At 41.3% G+C, this 14,645-nt stretch overlaps 2 protein-coding genes across 13 annotated transcripts in view; one reads left to right on the top strand and one right to left on the bottom strand.

Moving 5' to 3' along the window:
* The window catches only part of git2a (G protein-coupled receptor kinase interacting ArfGAP 2a), a 14,258-nt gene extending 4,418 nt beyond the window's left edge, over positions 1 to 9,840 (top strand). For 2 of the 12 annotated variants that reach the window (XM_035659187.1, XM_035659193.1), the window contains exons 6-22: positions 68 to 198; positions 306 to 400; positions 712 to 757; positions 1,128 to 1,133; positions 1,241 to 1,292; positions 1,382 to 1,454; positions 1,575 to 1,672; positions 1,774 to 1,885; positions 1,981 to 2,123; positions 2,210 to 2,359; positions 4,679 to 4,927; positions 5,861 to 5,950; positions 7,560 to 7,642; positions 7,817 to 8,008; positions 8,270 to 8,401; positions 8,970 to 9,033; positions 9,377 to 9,840. In XM_035659187.1, coding sequence (XP_035515080.1) covers positions 68 to 198; positions 306 to 400; positions 712 to 757; positions 1,128 to 1,133; positions 1,241 to 1,292; positions 1,382 to 1,454; positions 1,575 to 1,672; positions 1,774 to 1,885; positions 1,981 to 2,123; positions 2,210 to 2,359; positions 4,679 to 4,927; positions 5,861 to 5,950; positions 7,560 to 7,642; positions 7,817 to 8,008; positions 8,270 to 8,401; positions 8,970 to 9,033; positions 9,377 to 9,589 — 1,929 coding nt within the window. In that variant the 3' untranslated portion in view covers positions 9,590 to 9,840. Of the gene's footprint in view, positions 1 to 67; positions 199 to 305; positions 401 to 711; positions 758 to 1,127; positions 1,134 to 1,240; positions 1,293 to 1,381; positions 1,455 to 1,574; positions 1,673 to 1,773; positions 1,886 to 1,980; positions 2,124 to 2,209; positions 2,360 to 4,678; positions 4,928 to 5,860; positions 5,951 to 7,559; positions 7,643 to 7,816; positions 8,009 to 8,269; positions 8,431 to 8,969; positions 9,034 to 9,376 lie in introns of all 12 variants that reach the window. The other 10 variants (XM_035659194.1, XM_035659189.1, XM_035659188.1 and 7 more) reach the window with 10 other exon arrangements.
* A 1,014-nt stretch (positions 9,841 to 10,854) lies between these two features.
* Positions 10,855 to 14,645, bottom strand: tchp (trichoplein, keratin filament binding; the record flags this gene model as incomplete). Its single annotated transcript, XM_035659201.1, is given in 11 exon segments — positions 10,855 to 11,660; positions 11,761 to 11,904; positions 12,081 to 12,266; positions 12,363 to 12,444; positions 12,529 to 12,701; positions 12,801 to 12,867; positions 12,962 to 13,074; positions 13,154 to 13,327; positions 13,933 to 14,001; positions 14,348 to 14,404; positions 14,492 to 14,645. Coding segments are annotated over 11 exon segments (1,252 nt in total), but the record flags the coding sequence as incomplete, so codon positions are not given.

The raw sequence follows: 14,645 nt of genomic DNA, 5'->3' as shown, positions 1-14,645 counted from the left end.
CTCGCTTTTACTTTTCTGTTGATTTTAGATCATATTGGTTTGTCATGGTACTCAACCTCTCCTCTAGGAAAAAGGAAACACTCCGTTGCATGTAGCTGCAAAGGCAGGGCAAGTATCTCAGGCTGAACTATTGACTGTTTATGGGGCAGATCCCGGAGCCCCCGACAGCAATGGCAAAACTCCCATTGACTATGCAAGGTCAGCTATTTTCATTTATCTTATATAATTCAAACACAAGATATTATGGGCCTGCAGTCTCACCCTTTGAAGTATTACATGGTGCTTTTTAACTTGTGTCTTTGTAGGGAAGCTGGCCACCATGACCTGGCCGATAGATTGGTGGAGGTTCAGTACGAACTAACTGATCGCCTGGCGTTCTACCTGTGTGGGAGAAAGCCAGGTAAGCAATGAGACAGATATGTATTTCAACTATTTAAAAATGTGGGTCAGAGAATGTGTGCATGTGTGGTTGGAGTGGAAAACCACACATGCACACACATTCACAGAGTGAAAAAGATTCTGCACATAGATTTCACCTATGTGGCAATCTAAGCAGAAAAAAACAACAATTGCTCATAGTATTTAATTCGATTTGTGAATACTGATTATGTTCCATATCTAAATCATGCCTAATAGAAAGTGTTTACATTTCCCATAAGTATCGATGATGTTGTTGGCAGTCATCCAGAACGTTGTTGTTGTTCCTTTCAGATCATAAAAACGGCCAGCACTTCATTGTTCCACAGATGGCTGACAGGTAAGAAAAGCATAAGCTGTAACTTGATGTACGTCGACATTAAGTGATTTGTCTTTGAATTAACGCGTGTCTAAGTGAATGAGTTTAACTTCACTCTGAGCAGCAAAGTGAGTGCAGCGAGGCAGTCGTTTACGGCTGTGTTTTCTCTCTGAGGCCTGTTAGGACACGCTGTTGAGATTGCTGCAGCATCTGTTATCTGTGTCAGAGGAAACAGACCCAGTGAAGTAGTTGGCGTACCCAAAAAACTGCACAAAATTAAAATTCCAAAGAATTGCAGATTGCAGTCACAGCCGCTGTAGAACAGTCATTGTGCTTTTTCACTTTAAAATGATACATTTGATCTTTTTCCTGCTCTCTTTTGATGGATAAGGAACATGTAAGTATCACTCATAATGATGTGTGTATTACATATTGTAATTGTATTATAAGTCGACTAAACAAGTCATCAGCATGTGTTTTATGAAAGTTATTGTCTGTTCGTAGCAGTTTAGATTTATCAGAACTGGCCAAGGCAGCAAAGAAGAAACTGCAGTCTGTAAGTATTTTTCAGAGTCACTGTACTGAGCTGTCTTTTCTCCCTTTTACTTAAGTCTGACTAAGTGTAATTTCCTAATTTTCATGCAGCTCAGCAACCATTTATTCGAGGAGCTCGCCATGGATGTGTATGATGAGGTGGACCGGCGAGAGACTGATGCAGGTGCGGTAGAATTATCCAGTAAAAGCTCTCACTGATACTTTAAAACCTCCACTTGTGTTGCACTTATACTCTCCTCTAAACCTGACACCGCTGGTCTCATTCCTATCCTATTATTTGTAGTGTGGTTGGCTACACAGAATCACAGCACGCTGGTGACCGAGACGACTGTGGTGCCTTTCCTTCCTGTGAATCCAGAGTATTCCTCAACACGAAACCAGGCGAGTCCACTTTCCAGAGCTCCCATTCAAACACTTTCCTGCTGCGCGTATTTACTTTGAAGTTAGATTGCTGCAGATGTGACTTTGTTTTTCTTTTTTAGGGGCGCCAGAAGCTTGCAAGATTCAATGCACATGAATTTGCAACTCTTGTGATCGACATCTTAAGTGATGCTAAGCGCAGACAACAAGGGAATTCAATAGTCAGCCCCAAAGGTGAGTAACTTGTTACTTTATTCCAAGATCCTTCTGACTATGAAGTGCCGCACAGATACGCAGTAACTCTTCCGCTCTGTGTCCCTTCATTCCAGACAATGTTGAATTTATCCTGAAGAGTGTGGCTGTTAGGCATTGTAGTGATAGCCAGGACAATGACCAGCCTGACTATGACAGCGTGGCGTCTGATGAGGATACAGATCAAGAGCTCCCCTCGAGCAAAGGAGATAGGACCAAGGTATCTCGTGGCATCACTTTGACGAACGAAAACCCCTCTCTCTAGGTGCCTTCGCCGTGTCGTATTTTAACCCCTCTCTCCAACAGAGCCTGGACTCGGACCTCTCAGACGGCCCCATCACTATGCACGAATACATGGAGGTGAAAAACGCGCTCTCTGCCTCTGAAGCCAAGGTCCAGCACCTCATGAAAGCCAACAACAACCTGAGTGATGAGCTGAGGCTGATGCAGAAAAAGGTATCCACCGCGCTGCACCAATAAGATCACTAACACCGGGGGCCGGACTGAGGGGGGGCCACAGTGGTCAGCAGTGCCCAATGTGATCGCTCTCTGGTGTGGAGGCCCAGCCCTGCAGGTTGTAATGAGGGCCGGGCTATCTGAATAGGAATGCTCTGTTGCAAGATAAGGCTGCTGCGACACCCTGCTGGTCCACCCTCTGTTTTGGCCAGCATGTTCCATTTCATAACTTGAATTGTAAACTGGAGATTTATTTTGTTTGTTTGTTTGTTTTCTGGTTTTGAGAAGAAGAAATGCACCCGTACTCCAGTTAATAACAAAAGTTGAATTCCCCTTTTTGTAATAAATAAATTAGAGTTAAATCTATTCTGTCTAATGTTACTAACAAGCATGTTTTAAGAAAAAAGCATGACAGTGGTTTTTAATCCCTTCATAGCACATAGTTACTAACTGAAATTGTATGTGTGTGCCTTGCTTCATCACATATACTGTGTTTACTGCATAGAATGTTTTTGGATGATTTCCTTTAGTACGTTTTATTGTTTGACTTTATTTTCTAAGTGGTTTACATTTCATAGATATTTTATAGAGAGCAGATGATACAAACCTGGAATACTGTTACTCTGTTACATCTAACTGCTGATTTATAGACGTGACACTGTTAAGATTCTGCACCAATGTATGACCCAAAATATTTTGAAAATGATCATTTTTGGCCACAGATATTCTAAGCATGTTAAAGCTTTAAGTTTTTTTTTCTTCTTATGTTAAAATTGCTTTAATTTGGCTGTTTGGAAGGAGCATGCTGATCATTTGTCACTCTTAATTCTGTTTGTATGACTCTCGGTTACACACAAGAGGTACTTGTGACGCTCCCCTGTCGTAGACATACAGCACTGTAGCGTACTGTACTGTTTTTGGTGATGTCATTTGGTGTTGTGTTAGTTTACCGTTGAACAGATTCTTAAAAAAAAAGCTCACATTCAGATGAAGATCAGGAGAAAACAGGACATGTGGCTTGTGATGACACATTGTAGTAGCCCTTAAAAAAGTATAATTCAGAAGATGTGCACAACATATTGTTAATGTAGTTTTCTCTCCACTTTAATTGGAATAATTATGTCATTATGTCAGAGGGTTAGTAACTAAACCATACTACTGACACAAGATTTACCATTTACTTTGCACTAAATGCAGGTAGTTTAATTAATTAAGGCTGTTTTTTCTTCACCCAAACTGATATATCTTTGACAAAATCATCTTGATTTTGTTCATTCTTGAATGCCCTCTTATCCTCTCACAATTCTTGAGTCAATCCGTCTGTACCTTGGCTACATCTTTAACTGCACCTGTGTTGCTGACCTATGCAACAATCTTTTGCTTGCTTATCACTTGCTTTGCATTTTTTTAGACCAAGAGAAAATTTCCCCCCTAAAACAAAATTCATGTTATTCCTATGATATTAGAAGGTTCAGTTACAATCCCACTGATGGCCAATTTGATGGATATTAAAGGAGAGCTGATATTTATTGGAAGACGTTCTCATGCATGTTTTTAATACTTGAGCTCAAGTAAGTATTCTGTCAGCTCATAACTACGAGACATGAGTTTCTCTGTAAGTCATTGTAAATAGAGAACTGGCATATTGGCCAATACCTAGTACCGATCCGATACATACGATTTAAGCCTGTATGATTGCTAGCGTTGTTGTATGGCCTGGCTCAGGTTAAACCCTTTGTCAGAGTCAGAGGAGGGCGGGTTATGACTTCACTACCCTCGGAAAAAACAAAAATGGGACTGCTGGGAAGTAGCAGGGCCCCGTTATAGGGCTAATAAATTACGTAGTATCGGATCAGTGCACAGACACTCGTACTCGCCAATGCAACATTTTAGGCAGTGTAAGAGGAAAGTCCAATATGGTATTAGAACAACTGTTAATTGTCAATGAAGCAGATTCAGGTTTTGTATATTGGTTACTTATTACAAACTTGGTTCTCTGGCTATTTTGTGAGAGCAACATCCAAATATTAACTGAACTTTCTATATCCTGGGAATAACAAAAATTCAAAAGTTATGTTCTCCAATTTTATAATATGATGCCCACAGATGTTTTATTCATGCTGAATGAAACCCGTGGCAGAATTAAATGACTTTAAGCATGCTGACAGTAGCAGGCTGTCAGGTATAATATGAATATTTTGTGCAACAATGGGATAAAGGCTGATATGTTGTGCTGTAAAGATAAAGTGGATCAGAACAGGGAACAAAGCTTGCTTTGCTGAGAGCACCTCTTAGTGTGTTGCTGACCGTCTCTTCCAGCTACAATCTCTGCAAAGCGAGAACATCTCTCTCAGGCGGCAGGTCACAACCAATATCTATCAGATCCCCAGCGGTTCAGACTACCCCGACCCCTCCAGCCCCTCAGCCCTGAAACGCCGGCAGTCTGCGCGGGCCAGTCGGCCCATGTCTATGTATGAGACCGGCTCAGGCCTGAAGCCCTATCTCCCTAAAGGGGAATCTCCCTACCCAGAGGAGGGTATCCCCACCCTGCAACCCTTCCCACCTCATGTAAGTAAGACCTGTTCCCTGCTCTCCTTTGCCATTTCCTCTCAACTGCCCTGTTTCCACCACTTTCCCTCATGTCTTCACCCTGTCTGCAAACCTTTCTCCCTGCCATTTTTTTTTAATGTTCTTCCTTCCTAATTTGCCACTTGGTAGGTTTTTTTTTTGCAGAATCAGAGGCAGAGTCATCAGAAAGCACAGTGTCATGCGTTTAGACACAGCCAGTCACATTTCATCTTGTCCAGATTCATTTTCAAAACCATTATCTGCATTTATCTGTTGTTTACTGGAGTGCTGCTTGTTTGTCAGACAAAACGTAGTTGTACGCTCAAGGAGATGCTGTTATTTTGATATACTTTGAAGGTTTGTACTGTGTTTTATGTTGATGAAGCATTAAAACTACCATACAAATACTGTGTTTTTGTAATGCATGATAATTTCACAGACTCACTTTATCTTCTCATCTGTTTGGATTCTCTTTGATTCAAATAAGATATGTATGCCAGTAAATTTGAGCCTTTGAATCATATTTTTCTGGTGCTTTTCTCCCGATGGAATAACTCCTGGGCTCTCTAGTCATATTTTCTTTTCCAGGACGCTGAGCTCTGAAAGGAAATGGTTGTGAGCCCAGGAAATAAATGTAGGAGGATGATCTGTAAAAGCAACTAAGCTCTTTTGACTTTTGACTTGTCTACATAGCATTGATTTATCGTAAGCTCAACCCTCTAGAAGAATAGAATTAATGTCATGGTCATTGCACAGATATAGTTTTCCATCAGCTCCATTCCCAACTTACAATATCCGATGAACCCACAACTGGCTTAAAGAGACTTTTGGGACAATTCCTCTCATTCATTTTGTGTTTTAGTTTGTATAAACGTTTCTCTTTTAATTTAAGGAATTTGTGTCCTTAAAATGTGATTTGAACCCTGTCTTTAGACGGAAAGGGGCGCTTTTGTGACCACCTCTTCATCCCTCCCCTCATTTCCATCCACCCTGTCTTGGTCGAAGGACGAAAGTGCTCAAAAGGTTAAGTACATCCTCACTCGGCCCACATCTTGTGGGACGCAGCAAAACCACTCGGAGCCCTTTATCATTTCTACATCTCCCCCCTCCCTGACTTTCCTCTGTCCTCTTTATGCTGCTCCTTATCTGCCCTGCTGCATGAGCCGCCCCTCCACCAGCTGCCCTCACCATCAGATACCTGCCTCCATCAGCATCATCCTCATAGCGCGGATAAACAGCTGGAATTGTGCGGTTTTGCGAAGGCGAAACCTCTGCCTGACTGCTGAACGTTTGCACTTGCGATGCAGCACTTACGCTAATTTTAACGCTTTCTTTCTTTTTTTCTCCAGAAACCTGTGTTGCACATGATGTGGAAAAACTTTGATTGTACAAAGTTTTTCATTTTTATAAAACAGCCACCTGTCTGTAATAAGAAGAGAAACACTCTTGAGTATTTTGTGAATTATATTGTTAAATGTATATATTTTTTTATACCTGCAGAGTTGTTAAACCTGTTTTTCATTTCAAACACTCTCAGTATAAAGAGAAGTCCTTTTTTTTACTATCTCTAACAAATGCTTGGCCATTTTGCACAGTGAGCTTCAAACGGCATGCTCTCACTTCCTCCAGTAACACACGAACACTGTTATTTAAAGTCTAAAAAAATTAGTTTTCTGTCAAGGCAGAACAAAAATTTATTGAAACTTATGTGCTAATCACATTTCCTGAGGCAAGCTTATGTGTGTTGCATTTTGTCTTGCACACAAGAGGTGGAGTTCATTTAGACTCTTGGACATAGATGGGAAGGGTATGAACATGTTATACAATAGGTCCTGTGTGGCTTGAGTGTACTCGTTTGTCTCTGCTTCCTGTTTCTAAATGTAGCTTTGAGTCTGAAAGTGAATCTGCATAAAGTTAAGTTAGCGTCTCAAATCAGAGCGAGCCCCATCTGGTGTGAAGATAAGGCATTCCTGTTTTGTGTGATACACTTTATAGTCGTGTTGCAGTTTATCCGTTTGATTTATGAACTCATCCGAACCATGACTTCCCCTCCCTTAAACAATGACTCTCTGGGGTCTACTTCCCTTTAGGTTGGAGGATGAGTAAGGCTTGTGTTTCATGGTTTTAATGTAATGTAAGCCATGTGTTTCTCATTATTAGTATTGCCTTTTTGTTTGTTATCCGTGAATCCATCCTTACCTCAAAGTTTTTCATGCACAAATTAAAATATTGTCACATTTGATGATGATCTCCTGAATAATCCTAGAGGATCAGGTCATTTTCAAGCAGGCGAGTCAACATTGGTGATTATGTCAAACTGATGTGTATTATCTGCATTATTTGTTTTACTAATCCTATATTGAACGCTTTAAATTGATTATGTGCTCTTGCTTCCCAGCTTTATTGGCTTGTCTCATTCAGAGTCCTCTGCATTGCTCTCTCTGTTTATATAGTCATACAACAAATAGAAAGGGGTACATTTACAATATATGTGGCTGTTCTTTTTTCAATAAATTTGACATGTAGCATTTAAAATTCGGATTTCATCACAGCTGGCTGTGGTTGTGGTGCTGCAGGCCTTGCACGAGACCCATTATCAGTTAGTCTTTTTTGCTTTCTCTCTTCTGTATAGGCCACGAAATTAGAGAAGCAAAGCAGCATGCCGGAAAGTGACTATGACAACACATTCAATGACTCTGAGATGGATGATTCAGGGTAAGTGCATAAGAGATGACTGAGGGTTTATCATAAGTGATAACAAAGAACATTTTCTGACTCCTAAATGCAGTTTAAAAAAGGGGTTTTCAAGATAAATAATGTGATGTTTTGTCTTTAGATTGAAAACAATGAACAGAGATTTTGGCAGTAGACATGATTTGTTCCCTGCAGTTTGTGCAGGAGAGGGAGGCTGAGGAGTAGTGGCTGGCTGGGGGAGGGCAGCTCTATCCCTGAGCTGGATGATCTGGAAATGGAGCCAGACCCCACGCTTCCCAGCACAGAGGACGTCATCCGCAAAACCGAGCAGATCACCAAGAATATCCAAGAGCTGCTGCGAGCTGCTCAAGAGAACAAACATGACAGGTCAGAATCTGGAGACAGACGTATCTTTCAGTTTAGGATCTGGGGGGTTTTTAGCTTTCATTTCTCTGCTTCCATTTTAAAAACCCTATGTTCCTCTTGCACTGACCATTATTCTGTTATGTTTAGTTGCGTTTATCTTCTATCATTTCCCCTTTTTGTCTGTTATCGTCACTCTTCTCCCTCGTTCTACTTCCACTCTGCTCCGCTGTTCTGCTGTTGTTTTGGTGTCGCGGTGTGCCCGTACCTCACCCCTGTGAGCAGACCATGTGAACGTGAAGGTGTGCGTCGGCTCAGGCACAGCCTGGGATGCTTCAGCACACTGGTGCCCTGGGCCGAGAAGGCCCCCCCTTCCCTTCAGCCGCTCAGCCTGCGGTCCCCTGACCCCACCTCCTGGTACTCTGGCCTCTGTCCCTGCCTCCCAGGCACAGTTTTATTTTCCTCTCCCTCACACAAGCCTCGTCCTTTCTCTTCTGTCTCACCTGCTAACAAGCAACCTCTTCTTCTTTAAAGTGCTACTGAGTGTGTGCAGTTTATAACGTGCCTTCATTTAATTGTTTCTCTTCAAGCACTGATTTTTAATTTGCTTCAGCTAGTTGATGAAGTCACATCAATGCAGTGACTTGCTTTCGATATATAGGTGACTGTATTTGATGTAACACATTTTTCAGGTTGATGTTGTTTCTGCTGTGTGGCCATAATTTCTTACTACAAAAAATGTGTCATAGAATAAAAGTTTCTTGTACTTAAATAGCATGTTCTGTTCATTGGCGTTAACCAGAAGTTGAAGATAATAATGCACGGTGTGTGGTGAAGACTATATAGCACTTACTCTGTAAGTTGACTTGCATGTAAGAGCTCCTGGTTAATTGATATTTAATCAGTATTTGTTCTATAATTTTGAGATTTGTATAAATATGACATCAACATGTTGAACTCATCGACAAATCTCTTCTCCTCACAGCTTCATACCCTGCTCAGAAAGAATACATGTGGCTGTAACAGAAATGGCTGCCCTCTTTCCAAAGGTATGGAAACAAGTGTGTATGTATTTTGCACGGAGAGAATCAGCCAGTTATTTTGAGTTTCAAGGTCCAAATTCACAAATATTTTCACCAATTCCTGATGTATTATTTTACTTCTTCTTAAATTAAAAAGCAATAAATTCCTCCTAAATAAACAATATATATTCTTGTGTGTTAAATGTTAATATTAGTGTGCTAAAAGAATAAACAAATAGGTTCTAGCCAGATTGAGTTCTAGGCCTGCAGAGGTCCATGTGGCACTAAACCACCTCTCTTTGCACAAATCTGTTTACTTTTAAACAAACACGTTCCGTTAGTATTAAGATATTTTAACCTTCCTCTGCAGAAGCCGCGCTCAGAGACTGTGAGAGGCCCTCTGCGCTTGTTGACCTCCAGCGCGTACCGGCTTCAGAGCGAGTGCAGAAAGGCGGTGCCTTCAGAGGGCTGCCCGGGACCGGACATGCAGCTGGTCACCCAGCAGGTCATCCAATGTGCTTATGACATTGCCAAGGCAGCCAAGCAGCTTGTCACCATCACCACAAAGGAGAATACCAACTAACAGCACTTACAAGGCTGCAAAGCCGTCAGCATCTCAGTTCTGTTCTTATATATATTTTTAATGATTCTGTTGGGTTTTTTTTGTAATTGTGGTATATGCATGCATTTGTTTTTTAATTTATGAATGAATATTGACGATATTTAAAGCCAGCTCTGCAAAATCTGAGCATTAAGGGAAAAAGTCAACAACTCAACTTAGGGATATGCAGCTGTTGTAATAGCACAATTGCTCTTGAGGTAAAAAAAAACAAACAAACAACAAATCATGTGGCAGCAGCTAGCAGGCCTGGGAACTGTAATGTTTCTACAATTACTCTTTAACAATTAGAGTAAAACTTGCTCTTAGTTACAATTTATCTTTAATCAGTCCGTAATGTAAATACCTTTTTATCGAGAGAAATAATGAAGCACACTACAGTAAACCTACAAGATGATATTGGTTATTGTTATCAGTCCAAAGACAGACAAGCGGATGCTGAAAAGCCATAAATGAGTCATGAATCCACTGTCATTGAATGCTATTGCTAACACTCTTGTAGCTAAAGGAGCGTCCTCTCATTAATTGCACTGTGCAAGCATCATCATACTGTAAACCTTTAATCTCCAAAAAACAAATTGACCATTTAGTGAACTCCCATTAAATGTTGGGAACTTCATTTATGCACAATTTGTAGCTCTGCGATACTAATGTTTGTTGCATCAAAAAAGCTATTTATATGGTTTGTCCCGCGTCCAAGTGTAATCCAGTCTGCAGTGCACTTATTGCAGCTATTTATGTATGCCCATTTGTCAAGTCAGTGAATGCAAATAACACTTGTTCAGGGGCCAAGTTATATTCTTCACCAGCGCCAAGATGTTGTTGTATTAAGTTAGTGTGCCATTGCAGTGTTGGTGATGTTATTCAGAGCTACTAGCCATACTGTGCAGTATGTATGTCCAAGTGTTTTTGTGCTCTGTTCCGTTGCTGCTAGTTTTGTATTTAATGTGCAACATATGGGATAGAAGTCTAGACGTCTCCTGTATAATTGTGCAACTCAATGTTCATCCTCACCAAGTGTTTCAGAGTTCATTGTCATGTTGAAATCTGATCAAGGTAATGTCCCTCTCTGTACTTGGATGGAGTGCAGGGATGTATGTGATGCAGCTGTTAAGTTGCACTTTTAATTATAAAAATTATTTTCTAAATAAACTTAATTTATAACTATAGCCTGTTGTGGTTTGCCAGATTGTGCATTTATCATGTACATTTCCTCACTTCATTAATGCAAAATACTCAATTTATTTGTTTTATCAGTTTTATTAAAAAAAGTCAGGATAGAAAATATACAGATCTAAAAGTGCAAAAAAATCTATTCTTTTCTACATATGCAAACAACCAGCATTAAATTATCAACATCTAGATGGCACTTCAATATATGTCCTCATAACCTACATGAACGCTTCAGTTTTTAAAAGGCACAGGTTCACAAATGTTCACGTGTTTTAAAACATTACTCACACGTCCTTTTACATTTAAAGAGGTGGATGAAATTGTTCTTGTTCTCCATACTGGCTGGGAAAGTACCTCTTCAGATCGCAGTTCCAATGTAAGAGAAGGGGGACACAACTCACAGTCTTTGAACTGTGCAAAAATGCATTTTAAAGTTGTGAAATCATGTGGGCCTCTTCCAAAGTTCTAATCTTTTGAGTGCACAATTCCCTTCTTGTGTTACTGTCCCTCCACTGCACGCAGTACAGGAAGAGATCGAAAAGAGGGAAAGAATAACAAATCCACAGTTGATTTGATAAACTTTGAAATGCATGTTTACACTGAATCAGGACTGTGGATTTTGTCCTTTATTTACTTGGAATCACTTTAAGAAGGAACCTCCTAACAGCCAGTATGGACAGGAGGAACAACTACAGTGACCACACACTGTGGATGATGAACATATGGGCCTATGAGTTTTGTTTTAAGACACACAGAAATGTGACACTATTCTTTAAAGCTCATTACTTATAAAATATTAAATTGATTGGATTTCAGTCTTGCAGATGTCTCATGTCCAGGCTGATCGAGGTCTGCTGTGAATCTGAAAGAAACCATTTCAAGCATATTTTAACATTGAAGGATTATTTTACAATACAAACAGGATCCTCAGTTTCATCATCGGCTTGACTTTTATCTTTTACCTTCCCCTGGTATCCTTTCTTGGCCATCCTCTGCATTTCCATCCTCAGCTCCTCCTCCTGCATTTTAAGAGCCTCCCTCTCCTCCTCTTCCTCCTCCTCTCTCATGCGCTGCTCCTCCCACTGCTCTTGGCGCTGCTGCTCCACCTACAGTTTACACAAAGAAACAACTTTAGGTCTCAAATGTACATAAATAAGCTGCTATTGTGGCATCATTATCAGGGACTCGGACTAGATTTCTTTAAAGGTCTAAATAATTAACTTTGGTGTGTGGAGGAAGACAAGGGGCTATGAAAACACAAACCACTGCATTGTGTGCTAACCTGAGCATTTATCTCTTGCATCCGTGCTGTCCTACGGCCCTCTTCTCGCTCCATCTCCTGCCGTCTGATCTCCCTCTCCAGCTCCAGCTCTTGGATCAGCTCTTCTCGTCTCCTCAGGGACTCCTCCTGAGCCTTGCGGTTGTTCTGCATCTTCAGCTCCAGCTGTTGCTGTCTCCCCGCAAGCACCTTGCCACAACAAAAAAAGGAGAGCTGTTGTTTAGTTCTCACATCTTTTGAATTACACTCAAAGTAAGTTTCATTTTGATTTTAAAACTAATTCACCTCTTGCATGAGCCGTTCTCTGGCTCTCCTCTCCTTCTCCCACTGAGCTTCTCGTTTCTCCCAAACACGTTGAGCTTCTTCCCTATAATGGATGAGATGTTTGTATTTGAGGACAAGCAGGAGTCCCTTCCTGCAGAGTCAGAGCTTACTGAATCTCGTTGCTCACCTGTGTAGGATGTCGAACTCAGCCTCCCTCTCCTGCTCCAACTGAAGCTGCTCTTCAATCACACGTTTCATCCAGGCAGCGTCAGCGATGGCCCTTTCCCTTCGTACAGTCTCTATCTTCCTGTCCTCCTGCTCTCCTTCCAGCATGGCTGCCAGGATCTTACGGTCAGCCTCCTGGTGGGAGCAGAGGAATTTAAGGTAGATGTAGGAAAGCCAGGCACGTTGTAGAAAAATATACTGTATTAAAAGATTCAAGAGGTGAAGTAGACTAACCAGTTCCTCCTGCACTTGCTGGGCTCTCCTCTTCAGCTGAGCACGATATTGCCGGATCAAGAAATGCCTAGTGGAAAACAAATCCAATGAACCCAATGCGTCACCAGAGTGAAGTATCCTCTCACTTGTAATCAGTTATCTGCAGAAAGAGCTTCCCTTACCCCATCTCAGACTTCTTTCGCCTTTCCTCCACCTCCCTCCTTTTTTCCTCCATCTTCTCCAGCTCCCACTGCTTGAGCAGCAGAGCCTCCTGCTCCTTCTTTAGACGAGTTGCCTGAGAGAGAAAAAAATGCTTAAACACATCTGCAATATAATTTTTCACAGTAAAAATATTTTTTCCAAGTTCTACATACCTCCTCTTCCCTCAGCTTCAGTTCTTCCATCTGTTTGCGAAGTTCTTCGGCCCTCTTCCGCTCCTCCATGTTCTTTTTCTCCTCTGCTTGCTTCATCCTCTCCAGAGCCTCTTTTCGGGTCCTCTCGTACTCATTTTCAAAGCGTCTCTTCTCTTCCTGCTCTGACACTTCTTGCTGCATGTTTGGAGAGATGGCTCACTTACAATTGGTGTCTAAACTTTCTCAATTATGTAGCATGTTGAAGGGATTAAGTTGAGTAGATTTCAGACTCGATACTGTGTTCACAGATGACATGAGCACCATTTAATTAAAAATTGATTTGTTATAAATAATTAGTCGCGTCAAAGGATAATGACAGAGTTTAGTGACTATGTGTCACCACAGGGTGATACTTAAGAGCAGCAGCTCGTTCTCTCTCTTTCAGGGGTCCTTAAGAGCGTCCCAGTGGGTCCCCAGAAAAATGGGGAATATTTTTTTCACTATTATTTTACTGATTAGAAATTAGTCCAATGGGAGAATATTTAAGAATGACTATTCTATTCACAGGCCTAACACTGTTAATACCACAGTAAGTCTGGGTCTGCAGCCAGATGTGAATCAATTTGATGGGCCTTGACAACAAAAAGGTTGAGAACCACTGCTTTAGAGTATGAGTTGGAATAAAACTGAGTATTGTACACCAACTCATCAGGTGTGACAAAAGACCTTAAGGTCAGAAACACATCTTATCTGAACAGAAGCTGAACTGTTTCGTCTGCCAGCTGTGATAAATGTCTCACCTGTTTCTTCTCCGATATCTGCTCCTGCCATTGGTTGACAACATGATCTTTATGTAATGCTGACTCGACCTGTGGACAGATTAAAAGAGCGACTAGTGACATAGACGAGACAGAGATACTGATGAACTTGACCCTAAGCGGAAGAGATACCCAAACTTTTTATTCTCTTAAGTCAACGCTGGACTCGGGTTAACAAAAAAGTCATGGAATATCCACATCACAAGCCCTATTAGTTTCCAGATCAAGTGGATGTCTTGACAAAAAGTGTCTGTTTCTTCTCTTTGTGGAGCTCTTCAGACGCACAGGATGGTCACAAGATTCCCAAGACCCATTTATCACTCCATCAACAGTCGGGCTTTGAGATAAGAGGTCTGGCAACTTGTCCCTTTTACATTAATAGTTTAAACTTAGCTACCTCTCGCAAATCTGGGTTGTTTTTCTTCCAGTGTTCCTTCAGCAGCTCCTGTGCAAGCTAGGGTTGAAAAAAAAGAGACACAATAAATGTTATACACTGACAGTAGGAGCACCATGATGCAGCACTGAGAGGGAAATTTCCAACCTTTTTTCTTCTTTCCTCTCTCGCTGTACGGAGATCTTCAGTTTTTTGCACCAGCTGACTTGCCAACGCGCTCCTGTCAGGAACAACTTCCCTGAGCTCCGCCTCCAGCCGGTCTTGCTCCTCTTGAAGCATGGCCCTGAGCCGATTCCTGCGC

This window comes from Morone saxatilis, unplaced genomic scaffold (genome assembly GCF_004916995.1).
Source record: "Morone saxatilis isolate NCDOM2014 unplaced genomic scaffold, NCSU_SB_2.0 Contig16, whole genome shotgun sequence".
Classification (NCBI taxonomy): domain Eukaryota; kingdom Metazoa; phylum Chordata; class Actinopteri; family Moronidae; genus Morone; species Morone saxatilis.
The sequence above is the reverse complement of the archived record's forward strand: the minus strand, read 5'-3'. Positions and strand labels throughout refer to the sequence as shown.